The sequence below is a fragment of the Lontra canadensis genome, unplaced genomic scaffold (genome assembly GCF_010015895.1).
Source record: "Lontra canadensis isolate GAN:19392208 unplaced genomic scaffold, GSC_riverotter_1.0 scaffold53, whole genome shotgun sequence".
In the NCBI taxonomy this organism is placed as follows: Eukaryota; Metazoa; Chordata; class Mammalia; order Carnivora; family Mustelidae; genus Lontra; species Lontra canadensis.
In genome coordinates this window covers 1,116,580-1,134,541 of record NW_022631047.1, presented here as the reverse complement: position 1 = coordinate 1,134,541, position 17,962 = coordinate 1,116,580, and the positions used below count along the sequence as shown (strand labels likewise).

Below are 17,962 nucleotides of genomic sequence, written 5' to 3'. Positions count from 1 at the left end.
GAGCAGTCTCACCCTAGCCCCCCACAGTCCCTTCTTCTTCTTCTTCTTCAAATAAGGAGAACCTTGAGAACGTTAGGTGAATGGCACTAAGGCAGTTCTAGAGTCTAGGAGGACTAATGCCAATCAGCCAGTGTTCTGTACTGTCCCATTCAAGATACCTCTCAGGAGCAGAAGGATGGTTAGTATCCTGGAAGTGGGATCCAGACACAAATGAGCTTTATTTTCTGAAAATGAAATGTGATTTTATTTTATTTTTTTTATTTTTTTTTTTTTAAAGATTTTATTTATTTATTTGACAGAGAGAGATCACAGGCAGAAAGGCAGGCAGAGAGAGAGGAGGAGGCAGGCTCCCCGCTGAGCAGAGAGCCTGATGTGGGGCTCGATCCCAGGACCCTGAGATCATGACCCGAGCCGAAGGCAGCGGCTTAACCCACTGAGCCACCCAGGCACCCCGAAATGTGATTTTAATAGTTCAGACTGGTCTGAGTATGTGAAGACTATTGTGCCTTGTCCAAATGCATAGTACATAATTCCTTCCGTCCTCTTTCCAGTACCCCACATGGTACCCACAAACACTGGGTAAAGGACAAGTTATCTGGCTAGGTTTACAGCAAGACATCTCATTTTCTTTTCTTGTTTGGAGACAAATAATACAGAACAGATCAGTTCCTTTTTGCAAAGCAGGTACATTAGATGATTTGACCAGGAGAAAGCCCCCAAAGAGTTCACTTGATGCCTGGCACAGAAGAGCATGCATCGCCCACTGGTCTGATGCCATCCTCTTGGGGTTTTGGCAAATCCTCCTTCATTTGATTGGTCAATATTTACTCAGTGCCAACTGTGTATAAATAATTGTGTTTGCTATTGGGGGAAAGAGGGAGAGTGGGTTTGAAATTAGTCTGGTTGGCATTGAGAAGGAAGGTATAGGAATGGTGGAAAATACCCACTTTCATAAGTGCTTAAAGTGTATTTAAAGCCATACATCAGCAGGCTCAGAAGTTTGTAGAATCTGAATATATTGCTTTCCATTTTCTTTTTAAAATGCTATTCAAGCTTGTTATTTATATGGGTCACCATAGCAGAAAAGGTTAAATTGAGATGAGCAGTTCTGCTATTGTAAAACTTGTCTTTTAGAAATTTACCACACAGATGCGGCTGTTAAACTGCTTACAGTGCTGTTGTCTTGACTGTCATGAGACGGGGAGAAAACAGCTTCTTCATGCTTTACAGTAGATGTCTGTAAGATATTTCCTAGGCATCCAAACATGCTTCATTACTTTATACCATTCTTTACTTAATTGTTAAAATGAATCTTGTTTCAACGTATATCATTGCTTGTTCTGCCATTATCTCTTCATGAGATGTCATGTGAGTGTGGTTGTCTTGAGGTGAATGTGTTATATTCCAGGACTTTGCCGATCTTTTGGAGAGTATTTATAAGCAGTACCGTTGTATTTGTCAGCCTTAGGGTATGTGTCTGATGAGTTTACACTGCACAAACACTAGCACCGGTAACTGCTTTAGTTCAGTAAAGCTTCATGCTCTTTTGCTATTACATGTTGTATCTCTCTCAGTGGTCAGACACACTATTTCTATCCAGTTCTCTGCCTTGGTTAATTTAACCATAGGTTACTTAAGTAGAAATGCATGACATCATTAGGCTGGTTTTTTCTGTTTGAAAATTTATGTCGAGGGGCGCCTGAGTGGCTCAGTAGGTTAAGCCTCTGCCTTTGGCTCAGGTCATGATCTCAGGGTCCTGGGATCAAGCCCCGCATTGGGCTCTCTGCTCAGCAGGAAGCCTGTTTCCCCCTTTCTGCCTGCCTCTCTGCCTACTTGTGATCTGGTAAACAAATAAATAAAATCTAATAAATAAATAAAAATTAAAAAATAAAAATTTATGTCAAGGAGTTTATGTATGACCTGAGTTTTTACTAGAGCCATCAGTCAATTCATACTGTTTTTTTTTTCTTTCTTTTTTGTTTTTTAAGATTTTATTTATTTATTTATTTGACAGACAGAGATCACAAGTAGGCAGAGAGGCAGGCAGAGAGAGAGGAGGAAGCAGGCTCCCCGCCGAGCAGAGAGCCCGACGCGGGGCTCGATCCCAGGACCCTGGGATCATGACCCGAGCCGAAGGCAGCGGCTTTAACCCACTGAGCCACCCAGGTGCCCCTCTTTCTTTCTTTTTAAAGATTTTATTTATTTATTTGACAGACAGAGATCACAAGTAGGCAGAGAGGCAGGCAGAGAGAGAGAGAGGAGGAATCTAATTAATAAATTTAATCCTCAGAACAACCCTATGAGGTAGATGTTATTTGTTATTCTCATTTTACTGAATGGGAAAACTCAGGATTAGAGAAGTTGAGTAGCCCAAGGTCTTGCAGCTAAAAGTGATAGAGACCAGATTCAAACTTGAGTTTCCCTCACTCTGGGGGCTCTCCACCCTTAATACTAGCTTTCTTCTTTTTCTTTGTCTCCTTAAAAATGATTGAAAGCTAACTACCTGGCCAGGATTTTGGTAGCCATGGAGATGCTGGCTCACGTTGATGATTATAGTCAGCTTTGTAATCTTTATTCCAGATAGTTGTGATGTTGGCATGTCTTAATTGTCTTTTTAATTCCAAGGCTTGATGAAGAATGTGTTGGTACAAATAGCTAATAGCACCTCAGTGTTAGCTTATTAAAAAATAAATAGCAGGAGTTTTCTGTCATTTTGTTTTGTTTTGTTTTGTGTTGATCTTTTCTTGACTATACAGCATTGACCATAGTAAGGATCCCACACTGTCATACCTGGTCTGATACATGTTGGTTTATAAACTTCATTCTCAGTAGTGGAAATTGACACACAATCTCCTTTATGTGTCTTCTTTTTGATGTGGCCATCCATACCTTCCAAATAGTTTTGCAAGTTAGTATATATACCACGGATAACAATTTGTCTAGCCCAGGATTCTGTTCTTGGCATTGTGCTAATCCATCCAGGTCTCTTAGAACTGCATATACTTGATGCAGGCTTCTGGAAGTAACCTACTTCCTTGGGGGATATAAAGGAGGTATAGTTAATAGTATGATTGTCATATTAAGTAATCTCCTGAGAACTTGCAATTGTTAGGCTGAGTATTTCTTGCTTCAAGTAGCCTTTTAACTTATTGAATCCAGCGGCACTGACAAAATTCACTATTTGATACTTTTCAAAGTTATTTTAAAAAAGAAAATGCCAAAATCCTGTCTTGTCCCTAAGGAACTTAAAATCCCTTTGAGAAGATAAAATTGAGACATAAGAGTTGAGTAAGCTATTAATATCACAGGTGGCTAGATTATATGTTTCTATCTTTTTTAAAAAGATTTTATTTGGGGCACCTGGTGGCTCAGTTGGTTAAGCAACTGCCTTCGGCACAGGTCATGATCCCAGGGTCCTGGGATCGAGCCCCATGTCAGGCTCCTTGCTCATCAGGGAGCCTGCTTCTCCCTCTTCCTCTACCTGCTACTCTGCTGGCTTGTGTTCTCTCTCTCTCTGTGTCAAGTAACTAAATAAAATTTAAAAAAAAAAAAGATTTTATTTATTTAATTTTAAGGTTTTATTTTTATTTATTTGACAGAGAGAGAGATCACAAGTAGGCAGAGAGGCAGGCGGGGTGGAGGGGAAAGCAGGCTCCCTGCTGAGCAGAGAGCCCGACATGGGGCTTGATCCCAGGACCCTGAGATCATGACCTGAGCTGAAGGCAGAGGCTTAACCCATTGAGCCACTCAGGCACCCCAAAAGATTTTATCTTTAAGTAATCTCTACAACCAGTGTGGGGCTTGAATTTATAACCCCAAGATTAAGAGTCTTATGCTCTACCAACTGTGTTTCTCTTTTTTCTTTTTCTATGTTTCTCTTAATAAATGAACACAACGCTATTTATCAGGTAGTCTTTTTTTAAGTTTAAATTTCAGTTAGTTAACGTACAGTGTAGTATTAGTTTCAGCTTACAATATAGTGGTTCAGTACTTCCATATATCACCAGCTGCTCATTCGGGTAGTCTTCCTAAAAAAACTTGAACCTGAATCTACTCAAGCCTTTAGATCTAACTCTCAGTTTGTAGAAAATACAGTAGACAGAGGAACACGTTAAATGATATCACAGGTATATAACCAGCAAAATCTAAACTGGGAAGTTCTCCAGAATGAGTGATCCAATTTTCCACAAATAAATTGCAAAGTTAAAAAAGGGAGAGAGGGGCATGTGGGTGGCTCAGTCGTTGGAGGTCTGCCTTCAGCTCGGGTCAGGATCCCAGGGTCCTGGATTTGGGCCCTGCATCGGGCTCCCTGCTCTGCAGGAACCCTGCTTCTTCTCTCCCACTCCCCCTGCTTGTGTTCCCTCTCTCGCTGTGTCTCTGTCAAATGAATAAAATCTTTAAAAAAAAAAAAAAGGGAAAGAAAGAGCACAAGGGGGAGCTTAACATTGATTAAAAGAGACTTCAGAGGGGCTCCTGGGTGGCTCAGTGGGTTAAAGTCTCTGCCTTCGGCTCAGGTCATGATCCCAGTGTCCTGGGATTGGGCCCCGCATCAGGTTCTCTGCTCAGTGGGGAGCCTGCTTCCTCCTCTCTTTCTCTGCCTGCCTCTCTGTCTACTTGTGATCTGCATGTCAAATAAATAAATAAAATCTTTTAAAAAAAAGAGAAAGAGAGACTTCAGAGAAGCATGAGATGATTGCAATGTGGGCTGTTTTCAGTCCTGAATCAAATAAATGAGGTGGAGGGCTTTATAATCAGGGAAATTTAAATACGGAGTAGATACTTAATGATATTGAGGATTTAATTTTTTTACTGTGGGATAAGGGTTTTATGATTTTTATTTATCAATAGCCTTTATCTTTTAGAGATAATATGCTTAAATATTTATGTGTTGGAGTATATAATCTCTGGAATTTACTCAAAGTAATTTGGGAGGAGAAAGTAAGGGTGTGATGAAACAAAAATGCCCATGAGCTAATTGTTTAAGCTACATGATGCTTGTGGGTAACTTTGCTGAGTGGGTAACTTTGGGCAAGTTACTTGACCTGGCCAAGCCCCAATTTCTTCATTTATAAAATGAAGGATGTATTACCTTACAGGACTATTGTGAGAAAAGAAAAAAAAATGCAAATAACATACCACAGTGCCTATTATATAATAAGTGCTTAAAAAAATGAAAGCCTTTGTTATTAACTAACAATTGAATGCCACTGTTTGACCCTTGGCATATATGGTGAATTTTCTTTGTAAGGTGGAACATAGAATTAATTGTTCAAACCTAGTGTCTTAGCTCATTCATTGAGTCATGTACTGGGAAGGATCATGATTACATGTAAAAGGCTTCAAAATCTGACTTTGGGGGCGCCTGGGTGGCTTAGTCAGGTATCCGACTCTGATTTTGGCTCAGGTGTCCTGATTTCAGGGTCATGAGATCGACCCCTGCATGGGATTCCATGCTCAGTGGAGAGTCTGCTTGAGATTCTCTGTCCCTCTCCCTTTGCCCCTCCCCACCAGTAAATAAATAAATCTTTTTTTAAAATCTGACTTTGGCATTTAACTGAATGCTCTGAGCTTTAGTTCCCTCACCTTTAAAATAGAGGTCACTATGTGGTAAAAATTGGAAATTTTTTTAAAAGATTTTATTTGTTTGGGTATTTTTTAAAGATTTGGGTATTATTATTTTAAGATTTGGGTATTATTTTAAGATTTGGGTATTTTAAGATTTATTTATTTGGGGGGTAGCTTAAGCTGGGGGAGCAGCAGAGGGAGACGGAGAAGCAGGCTTTCCGCTGAGCAGGGATCCCAATGTGGGGCTTAATTGCAGGACTCATGGATCATGACCTGAGTCTAAGGCAAACACTTAAGTGATTGAGCCACCCAGGCACCCCAGAAATAATGTGGTTTATTTATTTATTTATTTAGTATATTTATTTGACAGAGAGAACACAAGCAGGGGGAGAGGGAGAAGCAGGCTTCTTAACGGAGCAGGGAGCCTGATGTGGGGCTTGATCCCAGGACCCTGGGATCATGACCTGAGCTGAAGATAGGTGGTTAACGACTGAGCCACCCACGTGTCCCTAGAAATAATGTTTTAATATACACAAGACATACATGAGATCCTGTGTGTGAATCCCTTAGTGCAGAGCCTGGATCATAAAATTATTTGGTTAAATAGTTATTGTTGTTAGCCTCCGTATATAATTGCTGAGCATAACACCATCAACCAATCCATGGGGGACAAAGAGCATCCTTGCCTAATTCTTTTTTGTTGATATATTCTTTTCTTTTTTCTCCATTTTCCTTCTCTCCTCAGTTGATTTATGAAGATTGTATGGATCTGATCGCAAAGCTACCTTGTGTTGCAGCAAAGATCTACCGGAATCTTTACCGGGAGGGCAGCAGTATTGGGGCCATTGACTCTAAGCTGGACTGGTCCCACAATTTCACCAACATGTTAGGCTATACCGATGCTCAGTTCACTGAGCTCATGCGCTTGTACCTCACCATCCACAGGTAAGCTAGACCCAGCAACCACAGCTACCAGATGCCTGGGTTGGTAGAAAATTTTAAGAAAAGCTCCTTAACATTCTCATCTTCTGGGAACAGGTGGCAGGCAACAAGGAGATGGAAACATGGCATAGGATCACACAAGGCAAAAAAGGAGTCTAGTAAAGGAAGTCCAGAGGTGTGGGGAAATTACCATAACCACGATAAGAACAAAGTAATGCTTCTAAGAAGCTTGGGAAAGGTGCTAGTTGCTGCAGTAGGTGATCTTTCAGCTTTCCAGGAGCTCCCTCTTCTGGCCATTGCTGTTAAAGCTGGAGTGAGAGTGTGGGATCTTGGCACACAGGCATCATCAACCAGTGACCTCTCCAGCCCTGTGGATTAGTGAACAAAGGCTGGTAATGAGATTGGGACTTCTCTTACCAGAGCTTTTCTCCTTTCTTACTTCCCCCACAGTGACCATGAGGGAGGCAATGTAAGTGCCCATACTAGCCACCTGGTGGGCAGTGCCCTTTCAGACCCCTACCTGTCCTTTGCAGCAGCCATGAACGGGCTAGCAGGGCCCTTGCATGGTTTGGCAAATCAGGTAAGACTCCTTTTCTTTTCCTGCTCCCTGTTTTTCTTACTCCCATGCTTCTGATCTTGGCATTCTCTCCTGGCATATGTATTGATACTATCTTATTCCCTAAACCTTACCCACAGGAAGTACTTGTTTGGTTGACACAACTACAGAAAGAAGTTGGCAAAGATGTGTCAGATGAGAAGTTACGAGACTACATATGGAACACACTCAACTCAGGACGGGTAAGCAGAGATGCTTAGCAGCTAGGAAAGAAGCCAAGACCCAAATTGTACAATTTGGAAGAATAAAGAATAGAATGGGGCTCCTGGTTGGCTCAGTGGGTTAAGGCCTCTGCCTTCTGCTCAGGTCATGATCTCAGGGTCCTGGGATCGAGCCCCACGTTGGGCTCTCTGCTCAGCAGGGAGCCAGCTTCCCCCCTCTCTATCTGCCTGCCTCTCTGCCTACTCGTGATCTCTCTCTGTGTCAAATAAATAAATAAAATCTTTAAAAAAAAAAAAAAGAATAGAATGAAAGAGGTCCCCTAAGTTAGAGACTTCCCCCCGCCCCCATATTTGTCTATCCTGAAGAATTTAGAAAAGACAAGAACTTCTACTTGAGAGTACAACTGGCTTTTTACCCTTGCTCTTTGCAGGTTGTCCCAGGCTATGGCCATGCGGTACTAAGGAAGACTGATCCACGATATACCTGTCAGCGAGAGTTTGCTTTGAAACACCTGCCTCATGACTCCATGTTTAAGCTGGTTGCTCAGCTGTACAAGATTGTGCCCAATGTCCTGTTAGAGCAGGGCAAGGCCAAGAATCCTTGGCCCAATGTAGATGCTCACAGTGGAGTGCTGCTCCAGGTGAGTCTTCCCTTCCCTACATTTCCTTTAATTTGTGCCAAACGTTAATGTTCTCTGCCATGCAGAAAATCAGAGCAAGGACTAGTCAGAGCAAGGACTGATGCCTTCTTCCTTATTCTTTTGATAAAGTTGCGTATGGCAGAGGGCAGGTGCAGGCAAGAGGAAAGGGCTGTTCTCTTTTCAGAATCCTAGTTACTGTACTTTACATAGTGTCATTTCTGTTGAAGGCTGAGTTGGTTTAGGTTACTATCACCTGGGACTTGTGCATGCCATTACCCCGGGGCCTTTAACAAAACTTTTTTCTCTCTTATCTTACAGTACTATGGCATGACAGAGATGAATTACTACACAGTCCTGTTTGGGGTGTCACGGGCACTGGGTGTACTGGCACAACTCATCTGGAGCCGAGCCCTAGGCTTCCCACTAGAGAGGCCCAAGTCCATGAGCACGGATGGTCTGATGAAGTTTGTGGACTCTAAGTCAGGGTAAAACTGAAGACTGGGGGAAACTATCAGAAAGTGAGGGAGCTTTAAAAAAAGTATAATTTTGTTTTGTTTCAGGGGGCTTTTTAAGACTTAAGATTAAATTGTATCTGAGGCACTGATAATAAGTTTGAGGTTAAAATATAAATTAAGACTTTAAAAGATAAAAAGTAACCCCTTCTTCCCCAGCCAGTACCTTTCTCCTGCCTGGTGAGTTGCCCATCAACTGTAGGGTGACCAGGACTAGTGCATGTGGTATGGGTTAGGTTTGGGCCCCCCACCAACTCTAGAGTGAGAATCTCGCTCTCCTTTGCCTGGGTCGAAGCTGCAGATTCTCTGCAACCACTTCAGAGCTTTTGGTTCTACTCTCTCTAGCCCTCCAGAGGCCAGCAAATCAGGACTCTGGCCTCTTCTGTTTCCATAGGAATCATGTTGGATTGTCAGCTCTATCAAACCCCATTGCTCTCTCCCATGCACACAGACACTTCCTAGCAAGACCTGTGGTTAGTCGAACATCTTTGGCACTTTTTTTATGCTACCAGGTGACCATAAAGGCCATGGCATTCATTGTGACAGGCACCCAGTATTTGATTTTTTAAATTATCCCATGAAAATTAAGATCTGGAGTGTTCTTTCTCCACTACTTTAATATGACCCTCCTTGCAGATTTTCTATACCTGCTGCACCTCAAGCTGAAGGTTCTCCGGATCTCCCCTTCTTGGTCGTCACTAGAGACCTCTTTCAGCAGGTTGTATATGCCACTGTCTGAGCTGTGGTCCTTCCCAGTCATTTGGCTTTATCAGTGCTTAACATGAACTGAGTTTTCACTTCCGTGGAACACAAGCCACTATCTTCTGACTTTTTTCCCCCTTTATTTTAATATGCTGTGGGCCATTGAATAAGGACTTGGGAATGACTAGTATGGTATCTTCATAGTCTGGTTCCAGGGATATGGGTACTTCTTTCTGAGCAGGGAAATTTAAGATTGGCTGTGGTTTCCTTTGAATATCAGGTCCTGGGGCTGAGAACATTAATAATAGGCTTCCCTTCTCTTTCCCTGCTACCAGGAAATATCCCTTTATTTATCAAGTTCCTTATCCAGCCCCTTCCCTAAGAGCTCACAGTACAGTGTTCGTTTTTTAGAAGCCCCATTTGCACAGGTTTTCAGTGACTCAGAATGCTCTACTGCCTTTTCTTTAAGAAAGGATTGAAATACACTCCTACTGTGCTCCCTTCCTCTCTTGCAACTCCTGCCTGTGTTTGTGTGGATCCCTAATCCCTAGAACCACGCTGAGATGGACACATTGTCTGTATACCCCTGGGTAACTGTCAAGTCATGATCCAGACTTCAGGTTGTTCTGTATAAAATGCAAAATAAATGTTTTTATTAACAATGCTTGAGCCTACTATTAAATAAGGCCTGTAAGAATCTCTGTTTTAAATTAAGGATTCTGGCTAGCAAGATCCTAGACTAAGTGGGTTCTAAGTTACCCTATACATCCCTTTATCTTTACGTGGATTTGACATTCATTTACCCTAATAAGACAGGGTCCCTGTGAAATTTCCAAAGAAGAGTTCTGTTTTTCCTCAGGGTTAAAAGTCCTTGACCTTTAGCCCCCCATCCTTCCTAATTTTGTTGTAAGATAGAACACTCGAGGACCGTAGCTGAGACCTCACAACTGCATATGTGACTAATCCAAGGAAACTGGTGCAGCCCACTGGGTGAAAAGAACAAAACCATACCAAGGGCAAACAGAGGAGGACTGCTAGCTCTGGATCTGAGCCACTAGAGGGCTCTGGTACTGTGTGGAATGCCTCCTCTTTGCAGTCTCCTAAGGAAGTCCTCAAAGTAAGAGGTGGTCCTAAGACCATCAGCTATATGGTAGATCTGATGCCAGATTATTCTGTCCTGAGACTCCTGCTACAACTGACCTTCTGAAAAAGTCTATAAATAGCCAAGGGAGTGGGTACTAGGTCCTGGCTTGTAGAATGTGCTACTATAGTTAGCAGGGACACTATGTCCAAGAGGCCTTCTTGCACCTTTATTCCCCTGAGGAAGGAACCCATGACTTTCTTCTACTCTGGTATATCCACATCATTCCCCCAAGACAGTATAAAAAAGCTAAATTCATGCTGTCACATTTAATTTATTGAAATTTTATAAAAACTCAGCCAAGTAGAAGAAAAAGATACAATCCAAGAGTACAATTCTCTTCAGTGCTTTTTTCTCCTTGCCCCTGGGCACTGATGTTAAGAAAGACCCTCACTCTCCACTAACCAGGCAGCATGGAAATATTCTTAAAGTGAGGTCATATGGATTTCAAGCTGGGGCCAGATCTCAGGCATTTCCTGAGGCATCTCAGGCAGGCAACAGTTATCGACCACTCAGTACCTCTGTCAGAGGAAAAAGCTCAGTTTATTCATTCTCTAGAAAGTTGCTATCTTCCCCTGGTCAGATACTAAGACACTTTGACAGGGTCCAGAGACAACCAACTGTCCTGATTATAATTCATTGTAGGTAGGCTGCAGACATCAGGCATATGGGGCTCTCAAGATGAGCCTGACCATTTCCTAGGCATGTCTCCTTTCCATAACCTCCTGCCTTTCTGCCCCAGCATTTCCAGCCAGCTTATAACCCAATTTCTGGGGAAGTGAGAGGGAGAACATCAGTATGAACACAGACTCTTCCCTTAGATTGGAGCAGGAGCCAAATGAAATAAATAAGAGAATTGGTTGGGAGGGAAAGTAGAGAAGAGGCCAGGGAACAATCCTGCCTCAAGTCTGGTGCACCTCATGGAACATCAGTTCACGGGGGATGGCTGTTTCTGGACCAAACTTGGTAGCTGCCCGACGCTCAAAGGCAGCGACATTCTGCTTGACAACCTCGTCGAAAAACATGGTAGCCAGCTGGGAGTGCAGCAGAGAACGAAATTCAAAGGAAATCTGGAATAGGTAAGAGACAGACAGAAACTACTCAGGACCATGTTGGATAGTTCCTGGCCAAACACAAGGATACTTACTATTCAGTGTGTTTTCTTTCCCTCCCACTCCAGTTCCTTAGATCCCTTCAAAAGCCGTTACTTAGGACTGAGCACAGAGTACAAGTCTGATATAATCTCAGACCTGTAGAAAGTGTCATTGACTTGGGAAATGCTAAGTGCTAGCTATACTTAATAACTTTCATAGTACCTCTGCTCAACTCTCACAAACCAGTTGTAGTGCTATGCTACACAGCCTCTTGACTCACCGAAAAGTCCACAGTGCAAGTTCGGGGGTAGGCAGGAATACCAGGGCTAAATCGCCAAATGGTCTCTAAGTGGTTGAAGAGCTTGGCATCAGTGCAAACAGCCTAGAAGAGGGCAGTCAGGTAAATAATATTACAGTGGGATAAAAGCTATAGTAGGTAGAGGAGGGTTTGTTTGTAAGAAATGTTTTCTTTTCCTTCTAATGTTTTTTTAGGAGAGTATTTGACACATGGAGATACAGTCATTACAAAGAAGGCCAAAATAGCCCTTACATGTAAAAACGCTAGAGAACACAAAAACTTTGCTAATTAATCCTTTCCAGAGCCTCACCTTGACCATGTGAGGTTTGACCATGGAAACAGCAGAGGTATAACGTTCCACAATAGGTGGAAAGCCAACCTCTAACTGGGCCTTCAGGTGACCTTTACGGCTAGATACCACCAAGGACTTCTTACACCAGGGCACAAACTCACGATACTCCTGGACATTGGACACCACTTCAAACATCTCCTGCATTGAGTACCTAATGGAAGGAATCAGAGAGAGGCCAAGGGACTGTCAGCTGGGTCAGGTTCCTCCTTGCCCTAATTGCCCTCCCCCTACCCATGCCTTTGCCCACCAACCATTCACCTTCAAGAACTAGAGATCCCAAAGAAGCCTGGATGAATGACTTCCCAAAAACAAACATGGAAATTTCCATGATGTTAAAATTATGTTTTGCAGTTCACAGAATGCTTTTGTATTTATTATCTATTTTGATCCTAACAGGGATCATTTAGGGGGAACAGACGCTATCAATTTTACTGGTGATCACACAGGAACTCAGAACCTAGCTCCACAACTTTCCAAAAATGTAGTCCTAAGTAAATTACCTGTGCCTCTGTTTTCTCATCCCTAAATAAGAGTTAATAATAGTACCTGATTCATAGGTCTTTTGAGAGGATCAAATGAGAAAACCTACCTAAAACATTTGAGTAGCCTAACTACTAGCAGTAGCAAGTGCTCAGTAAGTGTTAGTATTATATCCTGCCCACAAATACATTTAAAAGGTCGGCAGAGAAATAATACTCTGTTGTCTTATATTGTCCAAATCTAATCCCGTTTCACTTAATGCATATGCAGGGAAACCAAGAAGAGGGAAATTAAGGTTGGAAGGCTGGCAGAGAAGGATAAAGGATCAGTAATAATAGCTTGGAAGAGAGATGGCCAGGGATGAATCTTGCCCACTATTGCTACCCTTACATTCTAGCTTGGATTTAATCATTTGTTTGGGGAGGAAGGGAATATGGAAGAATGCTGGACAGGGGAGGATGCTCACCCCATGATCCTACGCTCAGAGTAAGCTTTTCGCTTGTTGGTGAAGGGGGCAGCAAAGCCCATGAAGGAGCGCGTGGGAGGTAAGCTAACCTCGGCCCCCAAGACCTGGGCAGCCCGGGGCAAGAAAAGGCTACAAGACATCAGAAATCTACAAAAGGAAAGGAGAGAGGATGTCAAGATTCTTTGTATTCTTCAACCATTCCCAGGGGAAGGGGGAAGGGGGTGGGGGTACATCCCAGCGGAAGGTCATACAAACAAACACAAGCCTTTTCCCCAGCACCTGCTGCAGCCCGACAGGCTCCCTTGCCAGGCAGTCACGAGTGCGAAAGGTCGAGGGCGGTTGAGGACAGTGCCGGGGGAGGAGACGGGGAAAAGTGGGGTGCATGCGAAGCGTAGTTGCCTTGGAGTGTGGGCTACGATACTGTTAAAAGCTAGGACTCAGAAAGTATCCCAGTCTCTGGGGCCTTGCCAAGCCGGGCGTTGCCAAGGCGCCCGCGAGGGGCACGTAGTGATTGGGCACCCATCCCGGGTACTTCCCCTTGCGAATCACTTGCAAAAGCATTCCCCAAAGCTCTACATGAGACCCATGGGTAAGACCGCTGCCGCCCCACGCCGCGCCCGCACCCCAGGGTTGCAAGCCTCCGCAGTGGAACTTGGGGCCCCTGGGCGACCCCCTTGCCAGCAGCGCAGACGCTTGCACCTCCCTCTCACCTCATTGGACGCGGCGGTCGCGGAGGGCCCTGGGGCGGAGCCGGGCGCGTGCCCGGGCGGAGCGTGAAGCCGCAGCAACGCTGGGCCGCCGCGCGCGTCCGGGCTGGGAGCCGCCGCGCACCCGCCGAGGCCATGCGCGGGACCGAACCTCCCTTGCCCTCTGGGCTCTGACCCCCGCTGCGCCCTCCTCACTCTGGAGGAAAAGAGGCAGGAAGCTGCCGCCGGGCGGGCTCAGGGTCCCCGAGAACAGGAGCGCCTCGGGGCTGCAGCTCTTCTCGCCCTGCTCCCGCCCGGGCGGCGGGGTAGCCTAGAACTGAAGCCGCGACCGCTGCTCCCACAGCTCCCAGTACCCCCACGTCACGCCGTTGCCATGGCTCGGAACCGGGAGAGGGAGGAAGGAAGGGGACTACGCGGCCTTTCGGGAGATGTAGTTTCACACCTCTAGCGAGAAAGGGCGCAGGAGTGAGTGTATGAGAGGCTGCAGAGATGGCCAGGAGGAACGGAGTCGCCAGGCAAACTACTTGGCGAGTCTGTGGTCACGGAATTGATACATAAGCAGCACAGAGGCGACTTCGTGGGCGCGTCATCGTCAGACATCTTTTGATCTTCTGAACGTCTCTTTTAGAGCCATTATTATTATTATTATTTTAGATTTTATTTATTTATTTATTTCACAGACAGAGATTACAAGTAGGCAGAGAGGCAGGCAGGGAGAGGAGGAAGCAGGCTCCCTGCTGAGCACACAGCCCCATGCGGGGGCTCGATCCCATGACCCTGGGATCATGACCTGAGCCGAAGGCAGAGGCTTTAACCCACTGAGCCACCCAGGCGACCCTAGAGCCATTATTATATTCTTCCTCGTTTATGAGTAGAATTTCTGTTAATCTTTGTAGCCTCTATAGTGCCTGGTACTATGCTGTACATCTTTGTGAAAGGAAATTAATCTTCCGAACTCTGGGCTAAGGTTTTGCATAATGTTTTCTTTTGATATTGATAGAAAGAAGGTGGGGGAGGAGAAGAACAAGACCTAATTTTAGGGGAGAAAACCCTCTTTGTCTGGAAGTGTGCACCTGAAGGGTGCGACCTCAGGGTGGGAACCCAGGCAAAGAAATGTCACTGTACTGCTTTCCATCCTGATACAAGTAGGGAAAACAATGTTCCTGATAAAAGTGGGAAAACCAAAAGGAAAATAAAAAGAGGGAGATTGGATCTAGATGGGTACAAAAGTAATTGAAATTCTCCACACATTTTAAGAATGGTGCTGCCTAAGGTGCCTGGGTGATTCTGTTGGTAAAGGGTCTGCCCTCGTCTTAGGTCATGATCCCAGGGTCCTGGGACAGAGACCCTCCAGGAGTCAGACTACCTGCTGAGCTGGGAGTGTGCTTCTCCCTCTACCCCTGTATGTGATCTCTCTCTGTCTCTCAAGTAAATAAATAAAATCTTATTTTTTTTTAAGATTTTATTTATTTATTTATTTGTCAGAGAGAGGGAGAGAGCACGCACAAGCAGGCAGAGGTGGAGAGAGAAGCAGGCTCCCTGCGGAGCAAGGAACCTGATGTGGGACTTGATCCCAGGACTCTGGAATCATGACCTGAGCTGAAGATAGCAGCTTAACTGAGACAACCAGGCATCCTGAAAATCTTATTTTTTAAAAGACTTTATTTTTATTTTATTCATGAGAAACAGGCCGAGGGAGAAGCAGCCTCCCTGAAGCTGGCCGCTGAGCGGGGAGCGTGATGAATCCCCCTAGGACTCCATCCTAGGACCCTGGGATCATGACCTGAGCCCAAGGCAGATAGATGTTTAACTGACTAGGCCACCCAGGCTTGCCAAACAAATAAAATATTTTTTTAAAGATTTTATTTGACAGGGGCGCCTTGGTGGCTCAGTGGGTTAAAGCCTCTGCCTTCTGCTCAGGTCATGATCCAAGGATTGTGGGATCAAGTCCTACATCAGCCTCCCTGCTCAGCGGGTAGCTTGCTTCTCCCTCTGCCTGCTGCTCCCCTGCTTGTGCTCTCTCTCTCTCTCTCTCTCTGACAAATAATTAAAGTATTTTTTTAAAAAAAGATTTTATTTTTTAAAGTAATCTCTACACCCATCCTGGGGCTCAAACTCACAACCCTGAATCCTCTATCAACTGAACCAGTCAGGTGGCCCTGGATTGCTTTTAAATTTTGAGCCTATTTTATTTGAATGTCAAAGACCAAGAACCCTCCCTTGAACTCTGGCTTACATTTAACATTTTTAAAGAAGGTGTTTTATGGAGAATGCTTGGGTGGTTACGCATCTGCTTCAGAATCAAGTCCTTGCTGGGCTCCTTGCTCAGTGGGGAGACTGCTCCCCCCTCTGCCTGCCACTCTCCCCTGCTTGTGCTTGCATTCTCTCTCTCTGACAAATAAATAAAATCTTTTAAAAAATTTTTTTAAAGGAAGGCATTTTAATCCTTATTTTATATTTATATTATATATACGTGGAGCCCCAAATTGGAGAATGATCTTACCTCTTTTTCTCTCCTAACGTTTCTTCTTTTTTCCTCAGCACCCCTACCCCCACCACCAGGATACAGTCAGTATCACTTTCCAATTCAAAGATGGTAATCTGGAGCCACTCTCAGATGGGCATGTGACCTTGAGGGACAGATTTACTCTTTCCAGCCTTGCCTTCTTGTCCAGACCCACTCCCTCTGACTAAGGGCTTACACATGTGAGACAGCTGCTTAGACTGAGGAGAAAGGATCTGGCTGGATAAAAGACAGAAATTAACCGGGATACATGACTGAACTGTGACCTCATTAACACTATGCCTTAACCGAGTTAACTGCTGCAGAATCCCCAAGGTACAATAGGCCTGCCGAGCCAATTTGCTTGTTGTCCCCCTACTAATTAGATTAGCTAATTACTGCCATTTAAACTTTGCTAGTTCATTCCTCGTACTCGAACAACCAATTTCCTTCCATTTCCCTGTCACTCTACATCAATAACTTCCTTCAGGTACTAACCCAAAACACATCTACTCGAGGAAGACCGTCTTTCAACTGAACGCATCCCTGAAAATTACTCCAAACACATGATGCCATGTAAAATAGCATGTATCCTATATCCCCTTGTTGTTTCGTATGTATATGTATGCTCTTCAAAGTTCCACAAAAATAGACACTATTACTTCTAAGTTTCTACTTCCAAGCCAGTTAGCATAGTGCTGTACTATGCATTCTATAATGGTTGAGTCCTCAATCAGCATTTGTTAAAAGAATGAAAACTGAGGCTTAAAAATAGGCAGATATCTGCCTAGAGTTACCCAAATGTGAATTCAGTAGTTGAATCATAGGACTGTCTTCATAGAAGGGCTTTGCAACTACTCCCAGCCTAAATACCACTCCCACCACCCCACCCCTCTGCCTCTCCCTGAACCTTGGAAGTATCTGTGTTACCTACATTATATCCCTTTTTTCCCCTACTGAGAAATCCTCTTTCTGTGCTCTGAATAATATTAAAAATAACTCTTTAGCTCTTCCTTCTTCTTCCAGCTGCCCAAAGTACCCGGCTGGTAACCTCGCTTGTTCACCTCTACTCCCACACCAGAACCAGGCACGTGATCTCAGCTCAACCCCTGACTCCAATTCCTCAGGTTACCAAGAGCTATTTCAGGCAATGAAGGCCATGTAGTCCGCTCCTCCCCATCCTCTGGGTCATATCCTAGCTCAGCCTTTCCTGGAAGGTCCAGTAGTCAAGTCAACATGTCCCAACACCCATATCCATCTGATCCCCAGCTTCCTTCAGTTTCTACTTCTTCAGCCTCATCTTTCTCCTCCTCATCAAATGTTAAGTGTCTGTTCCTGCTCTGTTAAAGCTACAAAGAATAATGTATACACTTTGGAGAGCTCAAAATCCTTTTTTCATAGAAAACAAAACAAAAAAAACCAAAGTAATGCGCAGTCCTGTGTTGGAAGACTGGCTAAGGAGTTTAAAATCCATTCTGAAATGTTGGACACTTGTATGTCAAACATGTAAGGTGAGGGGCGCCTGGGTGGCTCAGTCATTGAGTGTCTGTCTTCAGCTCAGGTCGTGATTCCAGAGTCCTGGGATCGAGCCCTGCCTGCTTGGCAGGCAGCCTGCTTCTTCCTCTCCCATTCCCCCCACTTGTGTTCCTTCTCTCGCTGGGTCTCTCTCTGTCAAATAAATAAATAAAATCTTTAAAAAAACAAAAAACAAAAAACATGTAAGGTGAAATGAGCCACAAAGGTATGCAGTTTAAACCTGACTGCTACAGGGTGCCTGGGTGG

At 44.2% G+C, this 17,962-nt stretch overlaps 2 protein-coding genes across 4 annotated transcripts in view; one reads left to right on the top strand and one right to left on the bottom strand.

Moving 5' to 3' along the window:
• Positions 1-9,803, top strand: part of LOC116877660 (citrate synthase, mitochondrial) — a 35,781-nt gene extending 25,978 nt beyond the window's left edge. For all 3 annotated transcript variants that reach the window (XM_032874474.1, XM_032874475.1, XM_032874476.1), the window contains 5 exons: positions 6,311-6,510; positions 6,958-7,087; positions 7,204-7,305; positions 7,716-7,925; positions 8,244-9,803. In XM_032874474.1, coding sequence (XP_032730365.1) covers positions 6,311-6,510; positions 6,958-7,087; positions 7,204-7,305; positions 7,716-7,925; positions 8,244-8,414 — 813 coding nt within the window. In that variant the 3' untranslated portion in view covers positions 8,415-9,803. The remainder of the gene's footprint in view (positions 1-6,310; positions 6,511-6,957; positions 7,088-7,203; positions 7,306-7,715; positions 7,926-8,243) is intronic.
• A 731-nt stretch (positions 9,804-10,534) lies between these two features.
• Positions 10,535-14,036, bottom strand: COQ10A (coenzyme Q10A). Its single transcript, XM_032874479.1, has 5 exons — positions 13,681-14,036; positions 12,971-13,117; positions 11,983-12,175; positions 11,655-11,756; positions 10,535-11,350 (listed from the first exon to the last, which is right to left on the bottom strand). Exons 1-5 carry the CDS (start codon positions 13,812-13,814, stop codon positions 11,183-11,185), a joined length of 744 nt encoding a protein of 247 aa, XP_032730370.1. The 5' UTR covers positions 13,815-14,036; the 3' UTR covers positions 10,535-11,182.
• Between the last annotated feature and the right edge of the window lie 3,926 nt (positions 14,037-17,962).